Here is a 26414-nt window from a genome sequence, read left to right on the forward strand (position 1 = left end):
ACAGCCAACCCTTGGATTGATGTCAGGGACCAATATGCAACAGTTAGAGGAAGGACTGAAGGAGCTAAAGGGATTGAAACCCGATAGGAAGAAAAGCAGTGTCAACTAATATGGACAGCTCAGAGCTCCCAGAATCTAAGCCAAAAACCAAGCATACATGGTCTGCTTCATGGCCCTGGGGACATGTGTAGCAGAAGACTGACTTGTATTGCCTTAGTGGGAAAGGATGCACACAATCCTGTGGAAACTTGATGCCTCAGGCAAGAGGGATGCTAGTGGGGGTGAGGTGGGAATGGATGTACAGGTGGGAGAGCACCACTTCAGAGGCATAGTGGGTATGTGGGATGGGGTGAAAAACTTGAGGAGGGAGAACCAGGATGGGACAACATTTGAAATGTAAATAAATAAAATGATTTAATAAAAGAACTCATTTTACAAAGACAACACAAATCAAAAACAGAAAATATAAAAAATTAGAAAAAGAAAACAAGGAAATAAAAGAATAAAAGGAAAGAGAAGCAAGATAAAGAGAAGAGAAGAGAAATGGAAACATATTTGATGGAGTATCAGAAATATTAGAAGCAAAATAATATAACTAGGAATATACTATTTTAACAATTGTACTATATGAGTAAACCAGGTCATATGTCTTCAGTAAACTAAAAATAGATTAATATACTAGACAAGCTGTTGAAAAGGGAGCCAGAATTTTATGCCAGACATCTGATTATTTGACCATAGAATTGTGACACAGAAACATAATTACTTCAGTTATGTTGTAGTTGCAGCTTATATATCCAGTAATTCACATAACTTGTGGTGTTTTCTGAAGCATAGTGAAGAGGTGTGTGATAATACCTGTGGTTTTCCCTACTAAACATCTCAGTGTATAAAAGGCTCTTAGCATACGGTTACACAAGACTCAACTCAAGGAACATACTACCAGTCCATAACTGAACAACCTCTTCTGACACCATGTGCTACTACGGAAGATTCTACGGAGGCCTGGGCTATGGCTATGGAGGCCTAGGCTGTGGCTATGGCTGTGGCTATGGCTGTGGCTATGGAGGCTATGGCTATGGCTGTTGTCGCCCACTATGTTGTAGAAGGTACTGGTCCTATGGCTTCTACTGAGGAGTTTCAACATCTGCTCAGTCTACTGGGTATAACCTGCTGTCTTACTGGAAGACACATCAGTTCATATCAGGAATTCTTAAATATCTTCCAAAATTCGAACATTATACTCAACTCTGAGGAAAAATGAATGAAAAGCAACATTTCCATCTCAATCCTCATCTCCAGGTGGACTGTGTGACAGCTTGCAGAGTGCTTTAGAATCTTTATAATACTGACTAGGCCAAGATTCTGTGGGGAAATTAACTCTTGTGTGAAGGAAGACATATGATTATGAATAAACTATTTCTTTGGAAATACTCCTGACTTGCTATTACTTTAATGCCCATTGATTTGGCATAGATGCTATTTGTATGTTTCTATTTCATCACTCATATAAAATAGTGAATAAATGAGAGAAGAATAAAGAAGAGAGATTAAGAAAGAAGGGGAGAATGAAGGGCAAACATTTTGACTTAGGATTTATATACTGATAGAAGTTTTGTGGGTTTTTTCGTTTATTTATTTCTTTGCTTTATATCTTGATTGCTGCCCATCTCTCCTCCTAGTCCTCCCTTTACACAGTTACTCCCCATACCCCCTTCCACTTCTCCTTTGAGAGGGTTGAGCCCCCCCATCCTGAGACTCTCCTGACCATGACATATCAAGTCTCTACAGGGCTAGGTACATCCTCTCCCACTGAAGCCAAACAAGACAGACTAGTGAGGGGAAAGAGACCCCCAGGTAGGAAACAGGTTAGGGACAATTCCTGCTCCAGTTCCTGGGGGACTCATATGAAAACCAAGCAAGATGTACATCTGCTACATTTGTCCAGGGGGCCTAGATCCAGACTGTATATATTCTTTGGTTGCAGGTTCAGTCTCTGAGCCTCCAATGGTCCAGTTTGTTGGTTCTGTTGGTCTTCCTGTGGAGTTTCTCAGGCTCTATGTCCTTCCCCTATTCTTCTATAAGACACCCCAAGCTCCATCCAATATTCTGCTGTAGGCCTCTGCATCTGTTTCAGTCAGATGCTGGGTAGAGCCTCTAAGATGACAGTTACACTAGCCTTCTGTCTGCAAGCATAACAGCATATCATTAATAATCTCAGTGATTGTGCTTGCTCTTGGGATGGGTGCTTGCCCTCAGCATGGGTCTCAGGTTGGGACAGTAATTGGTGGACATTTTCTCAGTCTTTGCTCCATTTTTGTCCCTACATTTCTTGTAGACAGGGAAAATTTGGGGTTCAAAGTTTTGTAGTAAGATGTCCGTTCTTATCCCTCCACTGGAGTCTTGACTGGCTACAGGAGATGACCACTTCAGATTCCACATTCGTACTACTAGGAATCTCAACTAAAGTCTTCCCCCACAGGTGTCTCTGGCACCTCCTAGAAATGCCCCATAACCCCCATCATCCACCAATTTCCATTCATTTTCCTGGGCCCCTGGTTGTGTCTCCTGTCTCTCGACACACCCGATCCTGAATACCACACATTTCCTCCCCATACCCTCTCCAACCCTATTCCATCATTCCATCTGTCAACTATGACTATCTAATTCCCCCTTCTAAGGCGATTCTAGCATCCTTGTTTGAGGTTTCCTTCCTATTTAACTTCTTTGTGTCTGTGGAGTGTATAGTCTATATCCTGTACTTTTCAGCTATTATCCACTTATAAATGAGTATATGCCATGCATATGGGTTTCAGTCTGGGTTACCTCACTCAGGATGATATTTTCTAGTTCCATTCATTTGCCTTGAAAACTCATGATATCCTTGTTTTTAATAGCTGAGTAGTATTCCATTTTGTAAATGAACCACATTTTCTGTATTTGTTCTTCAGTTGAAGGGCATCTACGTTGTTTCCAGTTTCTGGCTATTACAAATAAAGCTACTATAAACACAGTTGATCAGGTACCTTTGTGGGATGGTGGAGCATCTCTGGGTATATGTCCAGGAATGATACAGACAGGTCTTGATGCAGAGCTATTCCCAATTTTCTGAGAAACTGCCAGATTGGTTTCCAGAGTGGTTGTGCCAGTTTGCACTCCCACCATCTATGGAGAAATGTTCCCCTTTCTTCACATCCTCACCAGCATTTGCTGAACCTTGAGTTTTTATCTTAACTATTCTGGTGAAGGTAAGTTAGAATCTTGGGGTTGTTTTGATTTTCAGTTCCCTGAAACATAAGGAATTGAACATTTGATGCACTTTGGCCATTTGAGATTCCTTTGTTGAGAATTCTGTTTAGCCTGGTAGCCCATTTTTAATTGGATTATTTGAATTCTTTGTGTCTAGCTTCTTGAGTTCTTTGTATAGTTTGGATATTAGCCCTCTGCAGACTTGGTGAAGATTTTCTTCCAATCAGTAGGCTAACATTGTGTTCTATTGACAGTGTCCTTTGCCTTACAGAAGCCTTTTGAGTTTCATGAGTTTTTTGATCCCATTTATTAATTGTTGGCCTTAGTGCTTGAGCCATTGGCATCTGTTCAGGAAGTTGCCTTCTGCACCTAAAATCTTCTTGTAGGTTTTTTGTTGATGTTTTCCACTGTGTGGATTGACCTGCTATACAGAATCTTCTTAATTGGCTAAAAGACAACTTGTTTGTTTTCAATTTTTTATTCTTAAGTGGTTGAACTTGCATCTACTCATGTCTAAAACCAAGCAACAAAACTCTTACCTATGTGGTCTTATATGAGTTTTATGACTTGAAGTTTATGTTTAGTTCATATGAATTTTGTTTTCAATGATGCTTTCAAATATAGTTTAAGCCATATGCTATTTATTTTATTTATTTATTTATTTATTTATTTATAATTTTTTACTTATTTACTTTACATCCTGTGCATTGCCACTGTCCCAGTCAGCTCCTCCCACAGTTTTCACTTACCCCTCCTTCCCTTTTCCTCAAAGTTGGTGGGGCCTCCTAATTATCCCTCACACTGGCACTTCAAGTCCCTGCCAGGCTAAGTGCTTCCTCTCATATTGATGTCAGACAAGGCAGCCCAACTAAAAGAACATATCCCACCTACAGGCAACAGTTTGGGGGCTAGCTCCTGCTCCAGTTGTTCAGGACACACACGAAGACCAAGACACATCTGCTACATATGTGCGGGAAGGCCTAGGTCCAATCTATGTATGTTCTTTTGTTGATGGGTCAATCTCTGAGAGCCTCAAGGGCATACACTCTTCTTTTATATTGACATATTATGGTCAAATAATAGATAGGTAGGTAGATAGATAGATAGATAGATAGATAGATAGATAGATAGATAGATAGATAGATAGATATAGATAGATAGACCAACAGACAGATAGACAGCTGGCAGCCAGGCAGGCACTGGTTTTGTTACATAATGGCCATCACTGGCAGTATTTGTGAGTCCAAAGAATTTTAAGACAGATACAGTAAAACCCGAGCACTTTTTCTTATGAAATTATGCAATATCCGTATTTACAATTATAGGACCTCATTGGTATAAATTTGTCTGTCTTGAATCTGAAATTTTATTAAAATTAAAGCAAAAAAAGCATATAGTTCAATGGTAGAATTGTATTTGTACCAATGCTATATCCATCAACTACAAAATGAGAGGAAATGGCAAACATGATTTATTTGGTCTCTTTTAAAAAGTAAGAGACTATATTCAAGACTGTGTCTAATGTTTTGTGCATTATCAACAAAGATTCTACCACAAAGCACATTTCTGGAAATGGACCCTAGACTTTGTGTATATTTATGTATGTGTATGAAATTTGAATGTAGTATGTTTGTGGTGTAGGCGCACAGAAGGGAGGGGATCGAATGAACTCATGTGAAGACCAGAGTAAAACACAGAATAACTTACTCTATATTCTATTTACCCACATAGTTCTTTTAACACAGGACTAAAGATGGACTTAGCCTAGCAACCAGCAAGCTCCAGAATCATCCCGCCTCTAATCCACAGAGCACTAGGGTATAGACATGTGGCTTCATGGCTTCTTTCATTGTGTGGGAGATTATAACTAAGGTCCCCACACTTACATACCAAGTACTTGTACAAAAAAAGTCATCTCACCAGATGTTTAAAGTCAGATGCCACTGATTGATTTTCAGGTCTTAAAATCTACATGCAGATCCTGATTTTTAAAAATAGTAAAGTTGGAGTTGGAAACATTGTTCACTGATTAAGACTATTACTGCTATTACTAAAGGACTCAGATTCCCAGCACCCACAGGACAAAACACAACCCTCTGTTACTCCAGTTCCAGGATATCTACAGTCCATACTTGACATACACTCAATCAAAACCTTCACACATAAAAATAATGAAATTATTTTTTAATTAAGCTTTATCAAAGTTGAATGTAGGATTACCTGTACATAGTTTCTGCACATAAAATGACATTTTATCTTCCAATTGTTTTAAAACAACATGCAGGAAAAAACAATAAACCTAGATAAATTCATGTAAGATAAAAACTTGTTACTAATTACAGATAATGTAAGTAACAAATAGATAATTCTTCAGGAGCAAGACTTTAAAAATGTTGTCCTATTGGGGCTGGAGAGAGGGCTCAGCAGTTAAGAACACTGATTGCTCTTCCAGAGGTCCTGAGTTCAATTCCCAGCAACCAAGTGGTGGCTCACAACCATCTGTGAAGGGATCTGATACCCTCTTCAGGTGTGTCTCAAGAGAACGACAGTGCACTCACATACATAAAAAAAAGTCTTGAATAAACAGAAATGTTGTCTACAAATAAGTTCATTACAAAGTAACAATAATAACAATATGAAAGAAAGCACAAAGACCTTCTGTGGCTTAGACTACAAATGTTTCCAGGAGAAAATTATTTAATGATTTATATGACCTAATCATGTGATGTATTCACTAAGCTAGAATAATAATGGTCTAGTCTTGAAAAACTGAAGGATTTCCATGATTTGAAATCCTGAGGTAGGAGCACAATTATCTCAGTTATGCATCCTTGTCTGTCCAGTAAAGCATGACACTCGTGATGTTTTCTAAAGCATAGCAGAGAGATGTGTGACACTATAATGCCTGTGATTTTCCAAACAACAACCCAGGTGTATAAAAGGCCCTTGGCAGATGGTGACATCCAGACTCAAGGAACCTACTGCTTATCTTCCTCTGAACACTCCACTCCTGACACAATGTGCTACTACGGCAGCTACTATGGAGGCCTGGGCTATGGCTATGGTGGCCTAGGCTGTGGCTATGGTTGTGGCTGTGGCTATGGCTATGGTGGCTATGGCTGTGGCTATGGTAGCTATGGTTATGGCTGCTGTCGCCCACTGTGCTGTAGAAGGTACTGGTCCTGTGGCTTCTACTGAGGAGATTCAGCAGCTGCTCACTCCAACTTCCTTCACTTCAGATGCTCTTAAACATCTTTATAAATTCCAATCTTAATTTATATTTATACATGAAACACAACCTGGCCACCCAATTCCTCTTCTTTAACTTAATTGCATGACTACTTCCTGCAAAGCTCTTTATTGTCACTATAATGAACCGTAAAATATGATCTACTTGCATTCATCCCCATATTGTGAATACATATATATGCTTTAAAATAAAGTGTTTCCTCAAATATACTTTATCTTATTGTTTTACTAAATGTGATACGCATGTGTCTGACTTTATATATGTTTGGGTACAAATGTGTGCTTGTGAACAAATATTACATTATTAAAGGGGGAAGGAATAAGAGCAAGATGTTGGAGAGAAGGAAACTTTCTGTTTTTTGTGAATTTTAATTAGTAATTATGAAATGCCACCTAGTTGCCTCCCAAAGTCAGGTAAGGAGCAATTATATTCCTAGGTAGCACTAATGTAAATGTAGACATTCAAGTAAAGAAAAATGCTATCCTAATATTCTAATATCATAATCAATAATTACATTAATTTTTCTGATTGCAGTACCTTCCACACTGTGAATCTTATTTTCCATGCTCTTATTTTTCTGTCTTTATGTCTTTTTTCTTTGATAACAGGCTGGTTTAGGCAGGATCCCTCTAGCTGAACATGACCTCTTACCATATCCAGCTGATGGTTTTATCAGATCTGTAGACTCTGAACATTCACACTGAAACTCATTTCTTTGTTTCTGCACAGCCTAATTTATTTTGGTGTGCTTTAAACATATTTCTATTGAGGCTACATCTTCAATCCTGGGGAACTATTCAACTTGATGATATTTCAGATAATTCATTCTATTTTTATTAAAAAGGATTAATCCATTTCTATTTGACTTTTAATATGTTTTGCATAAAATAAGAATATCAATAACGTCATGTGGAGTTCTTTATTATGAGAACATCTTTTTCCAAATGAAATCTTAGCTACATTAAATTTACATTCATTAAAAAAATACCATCAATGAGAGTAAAGACCCCAGTTTACCTGAAATTATGAAAAGTTCTGTGTTATAACTTTATTAACACAGTAAAATAACTATCTCATTTTCTCTAAAATCCCAGTTATTTTCTATTATCCTGTTTAATATCCAGGTCTCTGTGATCTAGATTAGTGAAACAATTATATTAATAACCGGTGAAACTGAAGCAGAAAATAAAAACAAAGATAAAACAAGTAGAAGTCAGATAACAAACTGACATATTAAAGTTCTCAGATACCAAAATTACTTAAAATATAAATGCTCTAAGTTCACCAATTAGAGGGTGACAGCAATAAGCAGACTGGAAAAAAATCTATCATCCAACTATATGCAATTTATACATAACTCAATAAGGAAAAATGATTTCTTAGATTTAATATAAGTAACACAAATACCATGTCAGGCAGAGATTAGTAAAAATTATATTAAAAACTACTTTTGGGAAAGGTTCTATTCAGAAGCATGCAGCTTATTATTGTCTTATGTGAATTTTGCACAAGGCATTGGTCTAATATCCAGACATTTGTAACTGCTGCATTTCGGTTGTCATCACCAATGTGGTTGTAAATATTTCTGTCCTTGTTTTTTGTAAATATACTTGTTTATGTTTTACCCCTCCTGTAATTGGGGAGACAGTCTCATTGCCATAGAATTAAGCTTAGAGAATGATTTTTCCTCCTGTGAAAACTTCAGTTGTTCTACACTGTAGCTATTGACTCGGTAAAAAATGGTTCATTTTCTCTCATGTTGGGGTTAGTCATCTTCATGTGTATTGACCTCACATTTCTCTGCTGAGGAATCAGGATAAAACATTTCTTATCTTCATTGTCCATTAAGAGTTAAAACTTAGAAAGTGGTTGTTTTGTGTCCTTGAGTGACTTTTTGTCTAGCTGTTGCTCATGTATTTAGTAGACTTATTTAGAATCCCTTCTTACATTTTTACTCTTTTCTCACATATAATATGCTAGCACAGTTTCACCTTCTTCCATTGCTCCCAGTCTCCCACCACTCATCTCATTCAGATCCATTCCTCCTCCTCCTCCTCTTCCTCCTCCTCCTCCTCCTCTTCCTCCTCCTCCTCCTCCTCCTCCTCCTCCTCATATTCCTGTCATAAAAAAGCAATATTTCCCAGGCATATCAACTGAACACAGCATAACAAGTCACAGTAAGATTAGGCACATAACCTTATGTCAAAGATGGACAAGACAACCCAGTAGGAGAAAAAGGGTCCCAAAAGTAGGCAAAGGAGACAGAGAGATCACTCCCACTATTGGAAGTCCCACAAGAAGACCAAGCTAAATACCATAACATACTTGTAGAGAGCCTAGCTTAGATCCAGACAGGCTCCCTGACTGTTGCTTCATTCTCTCAGTCCCTGTGAGCCCTGGTGAGTTACTTTGTGAGCCTTGTTCTTCTGGTCACCTTGACTTGTCAGTGTGTTGGTTTTTATATTTTATTCAGTTCTTATAGCTCTCACTCTTCCAGCTCTCAACACTAAGTAGGAGAGAAAGAAGGTTCAAAGTGGAAGGTACATAGACCCCTTTTGACTTCTTCCTGGTGATTAAGAGTGTTGAGATTCTTCTTCATATTCGGGTTACCTCCAACTCCTTCTCCTTGTCAAATTGCAACAGCATCAATAAGGGCAGCAGCCTTAAAATCCTCCCAGCCCTCTCAGAGCTCTGGGGGACCCTCTCCTTAGTCTCCAGAACTAAACAATTTCCAGCTGGCAAAGATCATGTCCCTGCTAAGGCATGAGGAAAATTATAACCACCTGCTGTGAAGCAGTCTCTCATCCCACACCTGGGAATAAGACAAATGCATATTCATGTAACATAGCTGGGATTTTAAGAAACTAATATTCTCACTATATCAACTCTCTTGAATTAGAAGATGTGAGGATAGCATACATTTCACACTATTCTTATAATCTCTTTTTAAAGTTCTATCGTTTTATTTTTAATTTGTGTTTACATTATTTTTTGTGATTTAGTGTAAAAGGAACTTCTTGTAAATTATTAATCTATCTAGTGCTATTTAGTCACAAGACAATCCTACACCTATGTAAACACATATTACTTATTTTATCCAATATACAAAATTAAGTGTCTTATATGTCTCTAAAAGCATTTCTTTTGGTGACTAGACAGATGATTGAGTAAGACCAAATTCTCTGCTCCCATGAGGAACTCAGTTTAGATGCCACAACCCACATACAAAGATGTGAGTGGTCTCTAGCCCCAGAATGGAAGGAAAGAAGCAGAAGGATCATTGACATTTGTTATCCTATTTCTAGATTCAGTGAGGGACAATGCCTCAAAGGAATAAGGTGGATACTCAGAACTAGGCACTCAACAAAGTCCTCTGGGATCCTCTGTAGTACATATCACTCACACACACACTCACATACAATCATACATACACACATGCACAATTTTAACCCTACACACGTTAGCATACATGTATCTTCTTTAGCATTATTTAGTTTTAAATCGTATGTTGCATTGTGACTTTGTATTTCATCTGTATGAGGACAACTCTTTCAACTTGGAAGATATTACTATTTTCTTGTTTATTCTTTCTATATATTTCTAAAATTAGTTATGTGATTATGTTAGAAACTTGCTTATTGCAGATCTTCCTTAGCTTTGGAACTACTTGCTCACTTAAAAAGTATGTCTAATATCATATATTGGTGAGTACACCAAGTGCATTTGGGGGGTGTCTTGGTTACCTCACTCAGGATATTTTCTAGTTCCATCCATTTGCCTGCAAAAATCATAATGTCCTTGTTTTTAATAGCTGAGAAGTATTTTGATGTGTAAATGAGCCACATTTCCATAAAAATTCTTCCACTGAGGGACATTTGGGTTATTTCCAGCTTCTAGCTATTACAAATAAGGCTACTATGAACATAGTGGAGGACATGTCCTTGGGATATGGTAGAGTATCTTTTGGGTACATGCCCAGGAGTGGTATAGTGGTCTTCAGGTAGAAAAATTTCCAATTTTCTAAGAAACTTCCAGATTGATTTCCAGAGTGGTTGTACCAGTTTGCAATTCCACCAGCAATGGAGGAGTGTTCCTCTCTCTTCACATCCTTGCTAGCATGAGTTGTCACTTGAGTTTTTGACCTTAGCCATGATTGTCATGTGCTAGAATCTTGGGCTCATTTTTTTTCTTTTTTCTTTTTTTTCTTTTTTTCAGAGCTGGGGACCGAACCCAGGGTCTTGTGCTTGCTAGGCAAGCGCTCTACCACTGAGCTAAATCCCCAACCCCTCTTGGGCTCATTTTGATTTGCGTTTCCCTGATGATTAAGGATGTTGAACACTTCTTTAAGTACTTCTCAGGCTTTTGAGATTCCTCTGTTGAGAATTCTCTGTTTAGCTCTGTAGCCCATTTTTAAATTGGATTATCTGGTTGTTGTTTTTGTGGTGGTGGTGGTGGTGGTGGTGGTTGTTGTTGGTGGTGCTGTTGTCTAGTTTTGTTTTGTTTTGTTTTTGGTGTCTAACATCTTGAGTTCTTTGTATATTAGCCATCTATTGGATGTGCGGTTAGTGAAGATCTTTTCCCAATCTGTAGGCTGCCATTTTGTCTTATTGAAAGTGTCCTTTGCCTTACAGAAGCATTTCAGTTTCATGAAGTCCCATTTGTCAATTGTTGACCTTAGAGCCTCAGCCACTGGTGATCAGTTCAGGAAATTTTCTCCTTTGCCAATGTGTTCAAAGTTATTTGCCACTTTCTCTTCTATTAGATTCAGCTTATCTGGTTTTATGTGGAGGTCCTCAATCTGCTTGAACTTTAACTTTATTCAAGGTGATAAATATGGATCAATTTGCAGCCCACCAGTTTGACTAGCAAAGATGCTATCTTTTCCCACTTACTCTTTTTGACTCGTTGTCAAAGGTCAAATGTCTATAGGTATGTGGGTTTATCTGGGTCTTCAATTCTATTCCATTGATCAACCTGTCTGTTTCTGTCAAAATACCATGTAGTTTTTATCACTATTGCTCTGCAGTACAGTTTGAGGTCAGGTATGGTCATTCCCCCAGAAGTTCTCTTATTGTTGAGAATAGTGTTCCCTATCCTGGGTTTTTTGCTATTCCAGATTAATTTGAGAATTTCTCTTTCTATCTCTGTGAAGAATTGAGTTGGAAGTTTGATGGGCATTGCATTGAATCTGTAGTTTGCTTTTTGATAAGATAGCCATTTTTACTGTGCTATTCCTATCCATCTTTCCATCTTCTGAGGGGTCAAAAAGTTATGAATACCGATATGAATTCACAGATCATATGAAGCTAAACAAGAAGGAAAGCCCAATTGGATTGGATGCTTCAATCCCACTAAGAAGGGGAACAAAATAATCATGTGAAGCAGAGGGAGGGCAAAACCTTGTCAGCAGGGTTGGGGATGAAAAAAAGGAGAGTTAGAATCAGGTATGGGGGGAAAGTGGAGGGAATCCCAGGGGTCCAGAAGAATAAACAGAAATGTGCAGCAGTAGGGTGAGGAACAGTGGGAATCTCTAGAAAGTCCCAGACACCAGGGAGGTGAGAGGTTCCCAAGACCCAGTGGAGATGACATTAACAAGAATGCCCAGCAGTAAGAAAATAGAACCGGAAGAGACTACCTCTAGTATATAGACATGGTCCAAAGCTGAGGGATGGGGCCACCCACCCACCTTCAAAATTTTGACCCAGAATTGTACTTGTCTAAAGGAAATGCATGGACAAAAATGAAGCAAAGACTGAAGGAAAGGTTATCCAGAGACCAACTTGGGATGCATTCCATAATCAGGCACCAAACCCAGACACTAATTACTGATGCTAGGCTGTTCTTTGAGAGGCTCTACCAGCAGATTACTGAGAAAGATGCAGCTACTTACAGACTAGCATTGGACTGAGTTCAGGGCTCCTATGGAAGAGTTAGGGAAGGACTGAAGGAGTTGAAAGGATTGCAAACCCATAGAAAGAAAAACAGTATTAACTAACAGGACCCCTCAGATTTCCCAGAGACTAAGCCACCAACCAAAGGGCATACATGAGCTAGTCTATGGCCCCCACTACATATGTAGCAGAAGGCTGCCTTGTCTGGCTTCAGTGGTGTGGGGAGTGGGTGTGGCAGAGTCCCAAGATGGTGCCTGGGACTGCTGCCAAGTCTTATGACTAGCACCTGACTTCTTCATACACCCAATTGTAAGCCACGCCCATCGTGAGAGCTGCGCAGGCGCACCATGAAACAAGATCAGGCTATTTGGCGTGAACCTATGAACTGAGACTACATAGACTGGACTGATGGGGCATGGTTACGGGTTTTTTAGTAGGGAGTGTGCTTGGGGGTAGGTGATTGCTGCTTGCATGTAGAAAGAAAGGTTCCTGAATAAACTGTTTTGAGACGAACATCGTGGTGTCGCTCCTTTCTTCAGGACGGAGACGGAGACAACAAGTGGTGGTACGGACCCTCCTCCTTCATTCGGAACTCATTGCGGTCAGTGTGGCTAGCCGGTAAGTTCCCAGGTAAGTGGGACAAGTTGCAAAGCTCTCGGATTGAGACTCTAAGGTTCCCGGTTTTGGGACAAGTCGCAAAACTCTCGGATTGAGACTATAATGTTCCTGGTTTTAGGACAAGTCGCAAAGCTCTCAGATTGAGACTATAAGGTTCCCGGTTTTGGGACAAGTTCCATCAAGCACAATGGGAAACTCAACATCAGCTCAGACAGTTCGCCAAGCCCTCAAGGATTTGTTAAAAGCAAAACGAATTGGGCTAAAGAAAGAAATAGTAGAGAATTTTTTAAAAGCAGTGGACCAGGTTGCTCCATGGTTTCCCGTGACAGGACATCTTACAATGCCCAGTTGGAAGAAATTAGGGAAAGATTTGAGGTTTGCTGAGGAGCAGGGGGTTTTACCAAAAGGAGTGCTGCCAGTGTGGAAATTCATGAAAAATCGCATAGGGGATGAGGAAAGGTGTGGTGCAGAGCTCCAAAAGGGAAATGAGGCACTAAATCAGGTTAGGGAGGAATGTTCTCAAAAATTAGAGACTGAAGGAAATTCTAGCGAGGGGGAAATGTCAGAAGACGATCTGGAAAGCATCGCCGACAGCTTAGAGAAAGTGAAATTAAAGGTAGAACCATCGGCTCTGGAGCTGCCTCATCTGCCCCCTTACGCTTCGGGCAGGGCAGAGGGACGTATCTTACACCCGGAAACCTGGAGAGTTTTTGGCATTGCTGCAGCCATTGTTATTCCTATAGCAGTTTCTGCTGCCACAGCCATTTCTGCGGCCATATCTCTTACCTCCATAGTACAGACTATGGTAGCTGTAAGTAATTTATCTGCAGGTGTTGCAGAAGCTTTAGATGTTCAGGGTAATATTAATAGTCAGTTGAAAGCAGGAATTTTGCTGCTGTATCAAAGGGTTGATTTGCTCCAGGAACAAGCATATTATGATGGAGTTAATGGGTTGTAAGTGGAAATATCCAGGACTGTATGTCACCTCCATACCATTTGTGAAGGTCAGTCATGCTGCTCAGATATCCCATAATATATCTCAGTATCTTACAGGAATTTGGACTCAACACTTTGATGGACTAGTTCAGGAATTGAGACAATCCATCATCCATATCAACTCCACTCGAGTGGATGGTCACAGTGGAAGTGGTGGGAAAGGGGAAGTTTAAAAGTGTCGGCCGGAGCTACCAGATCGCAAAGTCTGCTGCAGCACGAAGAGCCCTCCACAGCCTCAAAGCTAACCAGCTTCTGGTTCCTAACAGCTGAAGCTTCCAGACTCACAGTCAGGAAGGCAGTGGACCAGAACCATAGCAGCACACCACAAAGGATGATTCAGGCCACCACAGAGCATGTCCTTAGCTGGAGGACTGAACGATTAGATTGCTGCCGTTGCCTCATGACTGAAAGAATGGGCTGGACTTGCTGGACTTGCCCTATGCCTGATTTTTATTAGCGTCCTGGCCTTTTGGTGCATGAGCTGTATACAGTTTCGTCAGCGCAGAACTCAAGCCTTAACAATACAGGCTTTTGCAGCGGTGGAGACGGGACAGTCTCCTCAAATGTGGCTTGGCATGCTAAAGAAGTAGTCAATGATGGGTAAGACTCCCTGGGCGAGACCCGGTGAGAGAGAGACCCAACCGCCTGGTCAGGTGGGCACTCCTGAGGCTGCAGAGCGGAAGAGACCACCAACACTGCTCACCCCTGCCCACATCCCTGGCCCAAGAGGAAACTGTATAAGGCCTCTGGGCTCCCGTGGGGGAGGGCCCAGGAGCGGCAGGACCCCTGCCACAGACACCGCCGGACCCTGAAGGAAACAGACCGGATAAACAGTTCTCTGCACCCAAATCCCGTGGGAGGGAGAGCTAAACCTTCAGAGAGGCAGACAGGCCTGGGAAACCAGAAGAGACTGCTCCCTGCACACACATCTCGGACGCCAGAGGAAAAAGCCAAAGACCATCTGGAACCCTGGTGCACTGAAGCTCCCGGAAGGGGCGGCACAGGTCTTCCTGGTTGCTGCCGCTGCAGAGAGCCCCTGGACAGCACCCCATGAGCAAACCTGAGCCTCGGGACCACAGGTAAGACCAAATTTTCTGCTGCAAGAAAGCTGCCTGGTGAACTCAAGACACAGGCCCACAGGAACAGCTGAAGACCTGTAGAGAGGAAAAACTACACGCCCGAAAGCAGAACACTCTGTCCCCATAACTGACTGAAAGAGAGGAAAACAGGTCTACAGCACTCCTGACACACAGGCTTATAGGACAGTCTAGCCACTGTCAGAAATAGCAGAACAAAGTAACACTAGAGATAATCTGATGGCGAGAGGCAAGCGCAGGAACCCAAGCAACAGAAACCAAGACTACATGCCATCATCGGAGCCCAATTCTCCCACCAAAACAAACATGGAATATCCAAACACACCAGAAAAGCAAGATCTAGTTTCAAAATCATATTTGATCATGATGCTGGAGGACTTCAGGAAAGACCTGAACACACTTAGGGAAGCACAGGAAAACATTAATAAACAAGTAAAAGCCTACAGAGAGGAATCGCAAAAATCCCTGAAAGAATTCCAGGAAAACACAATCAAACAGTTGAAGGAATTAAAAATGGAAATAGAAGCAATCAAGAAAGAACACATGGAAACAACCCTGGATATAGAAAACCAAAAGAAGAGACAAGGAGCTGTAGATACAAGCTTCACCAACAGAATACAAGAGATGGAAGAGAGAATCTCAGGAGCAGAAGATTCCATAGAAATCATTGACTCAACTGTCAAAGATAATGTAAAGTGGAAAAAGCTACTGGTCCAAAACATACAGGAAATCCAGGACTCAATGAGAAGATCAAACCTAAGGATAATAGGTATAGAAGAGAGTGAAGACTCCCAGCTCAAAGGACCAGTAAATATCTTCAACAAAATCATAGAAGAAAACTTCCCTAACCTAAAAAAAGAGATACCCATAGACATACAGGAAGCCTACAGAACTCCAAATAGATTGGACCAGAAAAGAAACACCTCCCGTCACATAATTGTCAAAACACCAAACGCACAAAATAAAGAAAGAATATTAAAAGCAGTAAGGGAAAAAGGTCAAGTAACATATAAAGGGAGACCTATCAGAATCACACCAGACTTCTCGCCAGAAACTATGAAGGCCAGAAGATCCTGGACTGATGTTATACAGACCCTAAGAGAACACAAATGCCAGCCCAGATTACTGTATCCAGCAAAACTCTCAATTAACATTGATGGAGAAACCAAGATATTCCATGACAAAACCAAATTTACACAATATCTTTCTACAAATCCAGCACTACAAAGGATAATAAATGGTAAAGCCCAACATAAGGAGGCAAGCTATACCCTAGAAGAAGCAAGAAACTAATCGTCTTGGCAACAAAACAAAGAGAATGAAAGCACACAAACATAACCTCACATCAAATATGAATATAACGGGAAGCAATAAGCACTATTCCTTAATATCTCTCAATATCAATGGCCTCAACTCCCCAATAAAAAGACATAGATTAACAAACTGGATACGCAACGAGGACCCTGCATTCTGCTGCCTACAGGAAACACACCTCAGAGACAAAGACAGACACTACCTCAGAGTGAAAGGCTGGAAAACAACTTTCCAAGCAAATGGTCAGAAGAAGCAAGCTGGAGTAGCCATTCTAATATCAAATAAAATCAACTTCCAACTAAAAGTCATCAAAAAAGATAAGGAAGGACACTTCATATTCATCAAAGGAAAAATCAACCAAGATGAACTCTCAATCCTAAATATCTATGCCCCAAATACAAGGGCACCTACATATGTAAAAGAAACCTTACTAAAGCTCAAAACACACATTGCACCTCACACAATAATAGTGGGAGATTTCAACACCCCACTCTCATCAATGGACAGATCATGGAAACAGAAATTAAACAGTGATGTCGACAGACTAAGAGAAGTCATGAGCCAAATGGACTTAACGGATATTTATAGAACATTCTATCCTAAAGCAAAAGGATATACCTTCTTCTCAGCTCCTCATGGTACTTTCTCCAAAATTGACCATATAATTGGTCAAAAAACGGGCCTCAACAGGTACAGAAAGATAGAAATAATCCCATGCGTGCTATCGGACCACCACGGCCTAAAACTGGTCTTCAATAACAATAAGGGAAGAATGCCCACATATACGTGGAAATTGAACAATGCTCTACTCAATGATAACCTGGTCAAGGAAGAAATAAAGAAAGAAATTAAAAACTTTTTAGAATTTAATGAAAATGAAGATACAACATACTCAAACTTATGGGACACAATGAAAGCTGTGCTAAGAGGAAAACTCATAGCGCTGAGTGCCTGCAGAAAGAAACAGGAAAGAGCATATGTCAGCAGCTTGACAGCACACCTAAAAGCTCTAGAACAAAAAGAAGCAAATACACCCAGGAGGAGTAGAAGGCAGGAAATAATCAAACTCAGAGCTGAAATCAACCAAGTAGAAACAAAAAGGACCATAGAAAGAATCAACAGAACCAAAAGTTGGTTCTTTGAGAAAATCAACAAGATAGATAAACCCTTAGCCAGACTAACGAGAGGACACAGAGAGTGTGTCCAAATTAACAAAATCAGAAATGAAAAGGGAGACATAACTACAGATTCGGAGGAAATTCAAAAAATCATCAGATCTTACTATAAAAACCTATATTCAACAAAATTTGAAAATCTTCAGGAAATGGACAATTTCCTAGACAGATACCAGGTATCGAAGTTAAATCAGGAACAGATAAACCAGTTAAACAACCCCATAACTCCTAAGGAAATAGAAGCAGTCATTAAAGGTCTCCCAACCAAAAAGAGCCCAGGTCCAGACGGGTTTAGTGCAGAATTCTATCAAACCTTCATAGAAGACCTCATACCAATATTATCCAAACTATTCCACAAAATTGAAACAGATGGAGCCCTACCGAATTCCTTCTATGAAGCCACAATTACTCTTATACCTAAACCACACAAAGACACAACAAAGAAAGAGAACTTCAGACCAATTTCCCTTATGAATATCGACGCAAAAATACTCAATAAAATTCTGGCAAACCGAATTCAAGAGCACATCAAAACAATCATCCACCATGATCAAGTAGGCTTCATCCCAGGCATGCAGGGATGGTTTAATATACGGAAAACCATCAACGTGATCCATTATATAAACAAACTGAAAGAACAGAACCACATGATCATTTCATTAGATGCTGAGAAAGCATTTGACAAAATTCAACACCCCTTCATGATAAAAGTCCTGGAAAGAATAGGAATTCAAGGCCCATACCTAAACATAGTAAAAGCCATATACAGCAAACCAGTTGCTAACATTAAACTAAATGGAGAGAAACTTGAAGCAATCCCACTAAAATCAGGGACTAGACAAGGCTGCCCACTCTCTCCCTACTTATTCAATATAGTTCTTGAAGTTCTAGCCAGAGCAATCAGACAACAAAAGGAGATCAAAGGGATACAGATCGGAAAAGAAGAGGTCAAAATATCACTATTTGCAGATGACATGATAGTATATTTAAGTGATCCCAAAAGTTCCACCAGAGAACTACTAAAGCTGATAAACAACTTCAGCAAAGTGGCTGGGTATAAAATCAACTCAAATAAATCAGTTGCCTTCCTCTATACAAAAGAGAAACAAGCCGAGAAAGAAATTAGGGAAACGACACCCTTCATAATAGACCCAAATAATATAAAGTACCTCGGTGTGACTTTAACCAAGCAAGTAAAAGATCTGTACAATAAGAACTTCAAGACACTGAGGAAAGAAATTGAAGAAGACCTCAGAAGATGGAAAGATCTCCCATGCTCATGGATTGGCAGGATTAATATAGTAAAAATGGCCATTTTACCAAAAGCAATCTACAGATTCAATGCAATCCCCATCAAAATACCAATCCAATTCTTCAAAGAGTTAGACAGAACAATTTGCAAATTCATCTGGAATAACAAAAAACCCAGGATAGCTAAAGCTATCCTCAACAATAAAAGGACTTCAGGGGGAATCACTATCCCTGAACTCAAGCAGTATTACAGAGCAATAGTGATAAAAACTGCATGGTATTGGTACAGAGACAGACAGATACACCAATGGAATAGAATTGAAGACCCAGAAATGAATCCACACACCTATGGGCACTTGATTTTTGACAAAGGAGCCAAAACCATCCAATGGAAAAAAGATAGTATTTTCAGCAAATGGTGCTGGTTCAACTGGAGGGCAACATGTAGAAGAATGCAGATCGATCCATCCTTATCACCCTGTACAAAGCTTAAGTCCAAGTGGATCAAGGACCTCCACATCAAACCAGACACACTCAAACTAATAGAAGAAAAACTCGGGAAGCATCTGGAACACATGGGCACTGGAAAAAATTTCCTGAACAAAACACCAATGGCTTATGCTCTAAGATCAAGAATCGACAAATGGGATCTCATAAAACTGCAAAGCTTCTGTAAGGCAAAGGACACTGTGGTTAGGACAAAACGGCAACCAACAGATTGGGAAAAGATCTTTACCAATCCTACAACAGATAGAGGCCTTATTTCCAAAATATACAAAGAACTCAAGAAGTTAGACCGCAGGGAAACAAATAACCCTATTAAAAAATGGGGTTCAGAGCTAAACAAAGAATTCACAGCTGAGGAATGCCGAATGGCTGAGAAACACCTAAAGAAATGTTCAACATCTTTAGTCATAAGGGAAATGCAAATCAAAACAACCCTGAGATTTCACCTCACACCAGTGCGATTGGCTAAGATCAAAAACTCAGGTGACAGCAGATGCTGGCGAGGATGTGGAGAAAGAGGAACACTCCTCCATTGTTGGTGGGATTGCAGACTGGTAAAACCATTCTGGAAATCAGTCTGGAGGTTCCTCAGAAAATTGGACATTGAACTGCCTGATGATCCAGCTATACCTCTCTTGGGCATATACCCAAAAGATGCCTCAACATATAAAAGAGACACGTGCTCCACTATGTTCATCGCAGCCTTATTTATAATAGCCAGAAGCTGGAAAGAACCCAGATGCCCTTCAACAGAGGAATGGATACAGAAAATGTGGTACATCTACACAATGGAATATTACTCAGCTATCAAAAACAACGAGTTTATGAAATTCGTAGGCAAATGGTTGGAACTGGAAAATATCATCCTGAGTGAGCTAACCCAATCACAGAAAGACATACATGGTATGCACTCATTGATAAGTGGCTATTAGCCCAAATGCTTGAATTACCCTAGATCCCTAGAACAAATGAAACTCAAGACGGATGATCAAAATGTGAATGCTTCACTCCTTCTTTAAATGAGGAAAAAGAATACCCTTGACAGGGAAGGGAGAGGCAAAGATTAAAACAGAGACTGAAGGAACACCCATTCAGAGCCTGCCCCACATGTGGCCCATACATATACAGCCACCCAATTAGACAAGATGGATGAAGCAAAGAAGTGCAGACCGACAGGAGCCGGATGTAGATCGCTCCTGAGAGACACAGCCAGAATACAGCAAATATAGAGGCGAATGCCAGCAGCAAACCACTGAACTGAGAATAGGTCCCCTATTGAAGGAATCAGAGAAAGAACTGGAAGAGCCTGAAGGGGCTCGAGACCCCAAAAGTACAACAATGCCAAGCAACCAGAGCTTCCAGGGACTAAGCCACTACCTAAAGACTATACATGGACTGACCCTGGACTCTGACCCCATAGGTAGCAATGAATATCCTAGTAAGAGCACCAGTGGAAGGGGAAGCCCTGGGTCCTGCTAAGACTGAACCCACAGTGAACTAGTCTATGGGGGGAGGGCGGCAATGGGGGGAGGGTTGGGAGGGGAACACCCATAAGGAAGGGGAGGGGGGAGGGGGATGTTTGCCCGGAAACCGGGAAAGGGAATAACACTCGAAATGTATATAAGAAATACTCAAGTTAATAAAAAAAAAAAAAAAGACTCCCTGGGCATGTCACCAACCTAAGACAGGGATCAAACCTAAGCTGTTTGTCTCCTGATGACAGGTAAGGGGCATTGATGCAGGGGGCAACCTAAGACAGGCATTCTCACTGCAAAAACATAAAGAAGGGGGAGATGTGGGGAGTGGGTGTGGCAGCAGTCCCGAGATGGTGCCTGGGACTGCTGTCAAGTCTTATGACTAGCACCTGACTTCCTCATACACCCAAAGGTAAGCCACGCCCATCGTGAGAGCTGCGCAGGCGCACCATGAAACAAGATCAGGCTATTTGGCGTGAACCTATGAACTGAGACTACATAGACTGGACTGATGGGGCGTGGTTACGGGTTTTTTAGTAGGGAGTGTGCTTGGGGGTAGGAGATTGCTGCTTGCATGTAGAAAGAAAGGTTCCTGAATAAACTGTTTTGAGACGAACATCGTGGTGTCGCTCCTTTCTGCGGGACGGAGATGGAGACGACACAGTGGGAGGGGACGTGCTTGGTCCTGTAGAGGATTGATCCCCAGAGAAGGGGAATGCTAGAGGAATGAGGTAGAAGTGGATGGGTGGGGGAGGGAGCACCCTGTTATAGATGAAGGGAAATTGGGGAATGGGATGGGGAGTTATGAAGGGGTGTGCTGGGAAAAGGGACATTTGAAATGTAAATAAATAAAACAATTTAAAAAAATGCAAAATAATAATGCTATCTACAGAATTTGAATTCATTTATTTTTAAGTTTCTGTCAAATTTAATAATTGTAACATTTTGAAACTCTATATCTTTATCTATACATATATTACCTATTCATAGAGCTATTAATATTCATATTATTTAATGCACTTATTATAGTTGTGGTAAGAGCTATTACATGACTGATAACTATGTTAGTTACATAATTTTGAAGTTACAGATTTTCTAATAGTTTGGTCTCTTTATGATTATATTGAATTCTTTACTTGTAGAGCTTTATTGCCTTTAAGTCTACCTCATCTGTTATTAATATGATGATACTTTCTATTTAATGTTAACAGGTTATAACAACCCTTAACCTTCAAATATCTTTTGGAATATTAGGAAATCGTCTCTTTTAGCAACATGTACTTAATACTGTGTTTACCCACTCTAATTTTCTCAATTTTCTCTGCTGTATTTAGTTTATTCACACTATTTATACTACATATATATATATTACTATATATATCATAGCATTACTGTTTTATCTTTTCTCAATATTTTTATTTCCTGTTTTCCATTTTATCAGAGTTTATATCCTATTTTTCTCTTTAAAACCTGTTTTTATTAAATTTATATATGTATTAAAAGATTTTTTATAACATTTATTTATTTGGTAAATGAATTTTTATCACATTTATTATTATGTGTTTGTAAATGAATGCCAGTATAAAGCGCACACACACACACACACACACACACACACGTACACACACACATGTACACACACAGAGATCAGAAGAAAACATGAAGAAATCAATTACCTGTTTCCAGTGTTTGAGTCCCAGGGATCAAACTCAGGTTTTCCTGCTTGGTAGTGAAGACCTTGATATCCACAGCCATCATCCTGGCTCTGTTTTTCTGCCCCTTCAATTTAAAATTATATGTTGTCTTATTATTGAAATTGTCATTCAATAAAGAATAAAATGCAGTTCTTTTAGATTATATCTTAAGATATAAATTAGCACTGTATCTTCATGTAATTCTTAAAGTACTTAACTGCCACTATAAATATTTATCTTTTGTTCTATTATTTAGGTTCTTGTATATATATATATATATATATATATATATATATATATATATACATATATATATATGTATGTATGTATGTATATATATGTATGTATGTATATATATATATATATATATATATATATATATATATATATATATATATGTAGTTTGGTACTCCAAAAAGATCAAAGAGGATGACGATGCTTTATATGGAAATACTAATCATATTTACTGTGATAGTCATTGCTCTCTTATTTCTCAATGGAAATTTTGCTTTTAAAGGAAATAATTTTCTTTCCATGTGACACATTCCTTTTAGTGTATCTTTTAATATATCTGATGTCAAGATATATTGTTGTGTTTGTATGCCTGGAATGATTATTAGTTCCTTTGACTACATGAATATTTTCAATAAAACTATTTAACTAAGCATTTTAAAATGCAATGTCTAAAAACAAATCAAATAAATTTAGCCTTCCAACATAATTAAATCCTGGCATTAGTTTGCACAGTTTTATAAAGTACTAGTGTGTGCACGCCAAGATGTTGGTAATTGAACTTAGAAGAAAATAGGAGAACATTTTCAGTAATTCAGGAAAGAATTGTTTCAATTACAAGAAATTCTGTAGGGGTAAAAAACCAAAAACAAAGAGAATGTGTCTCCTTCACTGGTCAGAAATCCTAACTCAAGAAGTTAGAGACAGAGACACTTCAGGGATCTTCAGAAGTAAGCAGTGATTTAGGTAAAAGCTAACATATTCCAAAGTCCCACATGGTCTCTCTGCTCTTCTGAGATAATGCAGCTTTCTCCCCTTTAAGCCAATCTTGTTCAATTTTGGCCAAGAGCCTTTTATCGGAATATTTATCATGAAATGCTTCTAAGAAAAGACCCTAAGAAAAGTAATTTCTAGTTCCTGTGGTAAATGAAGAAAGTAGAAACAGAGAAAATATTATAAAGTTGTTTTGAGAAAAGGTCCTGTAGTAAGTTTCTCAGGGAGCAACAAGTAGTGTAACACTTTCAGACACATATCTCAGGTGTCATTTTGTACGTATTGCTTAGAGTTAGATAAAATTTTGTCTTGTTATAGAATAATATTTTAAAGATATGCATATGTTTACATCATAAGAAACATAAAGCTCCAATTGAACCTATGAATGCACAACAATATATGATAATGTATACTATTACATAAAATCACATTTTAAGGACTATTTACTGAAACAGTATATTTGAAATTATGAGATACCAATAAAGAAAATTAAAGACATAGAAAAAAGAAAAATATCACTTTTTCAATTACTAGGATAATAATAAACTTTATTAAAAACTATTATACAAACAACTCTGTAAAATAATTCAGAATGAGAAGAAAATTTATACAAAGAAAAATATACATAATCTGATGCACAATTATCAATTACGTTTATGCAGAACAATGTAAGTAAAAGGTGAAATGAAAATAGCCCGAATTAAAGTGAACAGAGAATTAGAATAGTTACTCATCAAAGAAAAGAGAAAACAGGACACACATATCTGAGATACAGGGCTAACATCTGCAAATGAGAGAGAACCCCAGAAGAGCTGTGTTCCCACCTAACTTAGAATCGTAGCTTCTGCTTTGTCCATTTACCTGAGAATTTCACAATGATTAGTATCTAAAAGTATTGAATTCTGTAAATGTAACACATTTTTCCAGTATAATAATCAGTTAATGGATGCCTAAATTATTTCTATTTCCTAGGTATTGAGAGTGGGATAGCAATGAAAACATGGGTAGTTGTCACTCCTATGATATAGAGTCCCTTGGGAATATGCCCAACAGCTCCACAGATGGATTGAGTGCAGAAGATGTTACTTGATACAGAGAGACCCACAAATGATCAAAGTACAGAAAATAAGGGACTAGAGATATCTCTCCCTGAATAAGACATGTATATCACAGCCTATCCTACCAGGTATCAAAGATCGTTGAGGAAGAAGGGTAATAGAAAAATTGTAAAAATCGTAAGGTGGTGCATGAGTGTTGGAAAATAGTGTTTAATGGACATGTCAGGCAGTTGTACGTAAGTGTGAATTTACAGCAGCTGATTCCCAAGGCCTCCATAGGCTGAGGCTTGACAAAGTTCCAACAGAGGGATAGAAATGGTCCTGAAGTCTCACCCTCCCCCTACCTATCTCTGATAAAGATCTATTGGTAGTTCATTGTTTCTCGAGAGGGAGAGTCAGATTTCTTTAAGAATACACTCCTTTGTGCGTAGTCCAGGCTTCAATGGATGGGCATCTAACCGAGATTACACGGCAGTACAAACTATTTGATTTTGGGGTTCTTTTGAGGGGAGGAGTCTGTCTGCTTCAAAAGAGTATACAAAATTGGATGAGCAGGGGAGGGGATATGGACTTGGGAGGAGTTGGAACCAAGGTGAGTATGGTCAAATTATATTGTTTGGAATTCTGGGGTAAAAAAGTAATGAAAACAAAAACAAAACTAAATTTTCAAAAAAAATGGGGGAAATGACACTTCATCAACCTCATTTCTATTTAATAGCAAAATCCAACTTGATTGATTATAAATAGAAGCCAGTTTGGTCTTGTTTAATAATGAAGAATATGAGAACAGTCCATATGTGCATCAATAGATGAGTATTTAAAAGAAATATCTCCCTCTCCTTCTCTTACTTTGTTTCCTTCATATCCCTCTCCAGGTCTTCTGGCATTTATCCACAAGCAACCTCACATATGTAGCAAATTAGACACAGATACATAACACATATTCAAGAATGATGGAGAGTTTTAAACACAAGTACAGATGAATATTCTCAATGAGATAGTTTATTCAACAGCATTTGTTTTCACATAAAAGTTGAGAGTCCAACTATTTCACATTTTGCAAGGCATCATATAGACAATGAAGAATGTCTCTGCAAGCTCTTCCAATCTAGCTGAAGGTGAGAAGACGACGACACTGTTGAACTCAGGCAGTTTAGTAGAGTGGAAAATTTGAAGGTAGGCATTTCTGATGTGGGAAATCTTGTAGGTGTTTCCAATAAGACAATGGGTTACAGCCAACAGATGTAGAAATCCATCAGTAGAAGCCATAAGACCAATATCTTCCACAACACAGTGGGCGACAGCAGCCATAACCATAGCTACCATAGCCACAGCCATAGCCACAGCCTAGGCCACCATAGCCATAGCCCAGGCCTCCATAGTATCCACCATAGTAGCACATGGTGTCAGTAAGTGGAAATAGACTGCTGGAGCTCGGTTGAAGATAGAAGTAAGTTTCTTGAGTCTGGATGTCACCATTCGTCCACAGCCTTTTATACACCTGGGTAGTTGTTGGCAAAACCACAGGAATTTCAGCAACACACATGTGTCCACTGTGCTTCAGAAACACAAGTGTCACGATTTATTGGTGCACAAGTGACTGACATAACCAACATAATTATCCTCCTAAATCAGGATCCATGGTCAAATTGTGCATCCTGATTCTGTTGTCAAAACTTGAAGCCATTCTTTATTTAGGTGAGAGAATGCATGACATAATTTTGTCAGATAACATAAACCATCAGTTTTCTGTTCTATCCTTTTTACTTCTTTTTTGATTCATTATCCCAAAGAAGGCATTTTCTTTCCTGTTGTTTATTTTGTTATTTGTAAT

The 26414-nt window shown here is 39.1% G+C and overlaps 3 protein-coding genes across 3 annotated transcripts; 2 read left to right on the forward strand and 1 right to left on the reverse strand.

Moving 5' to 3' along the window:
• Positions 1-975: 975 nt before the first annotated feature.
• On the forward strand, positions 976-1387 carry Krtap20-1 (keratin associated protein 20-1). Its single transcript, XM_087577412.1, has one exon. The coding sequence runs from the start codon at positions 976-978 to the stop codon at positions 1132-1134; it is 159 nt and encodes a 52-aa protein (XP_087433538.1). The 3' UTR covers positions 1135-1387.
• Positions 1388-6267: 4880 nt separating this feature from the next.
• Krtap20-2l1 (keratin associated protein 20-2-like 1) lies at positions 6268-6635 on the forward strand. The gene has a single exon (XM_087577413.1). The coding sequence runs from the start codon at positions 6268-6270 to the stop codon at positions 6445-6447; it is 180 nt and encodes a 59-aa protein (XP_087433539.1). The 3' UTR covers positions 6448-6635.
• Positions 6636-25692: 19057 nt separating this feature from the next.
• On the reverse strand, positions 25693-26012 carry LOC102551003 (keratin-associated protein 20-2-like). Its single transcript, XM_087577416.1, has one exon. The coding sequence runs from the start codon at positions 25980-25982 to the stop codon at positions 25836-25838; it is 147 nt and encodes a 48-aa protein (XP_087433542.1). The 5' UTR covers positions 25983-26012; the 3' UTR covers positions 25693-25835.
• Positions 26013-26414: the final 402 nt, after the last annotated feature.

Source organism: Rattus norvegicus, chromosome 11, assembly GCF_021556685.1.
Source record: "Rattus norvegicus strain SHRSP/BbbUtx chromosome 11, alternate assembly SHRSP_T2T, whole genome shotgun sequence".
NCBI classification, from domain to species: Eukaryota; Metazoa; Chordata; class Mammalia; order Rodentia; family Muridae; genus Rattus; species Rattus norvegicus.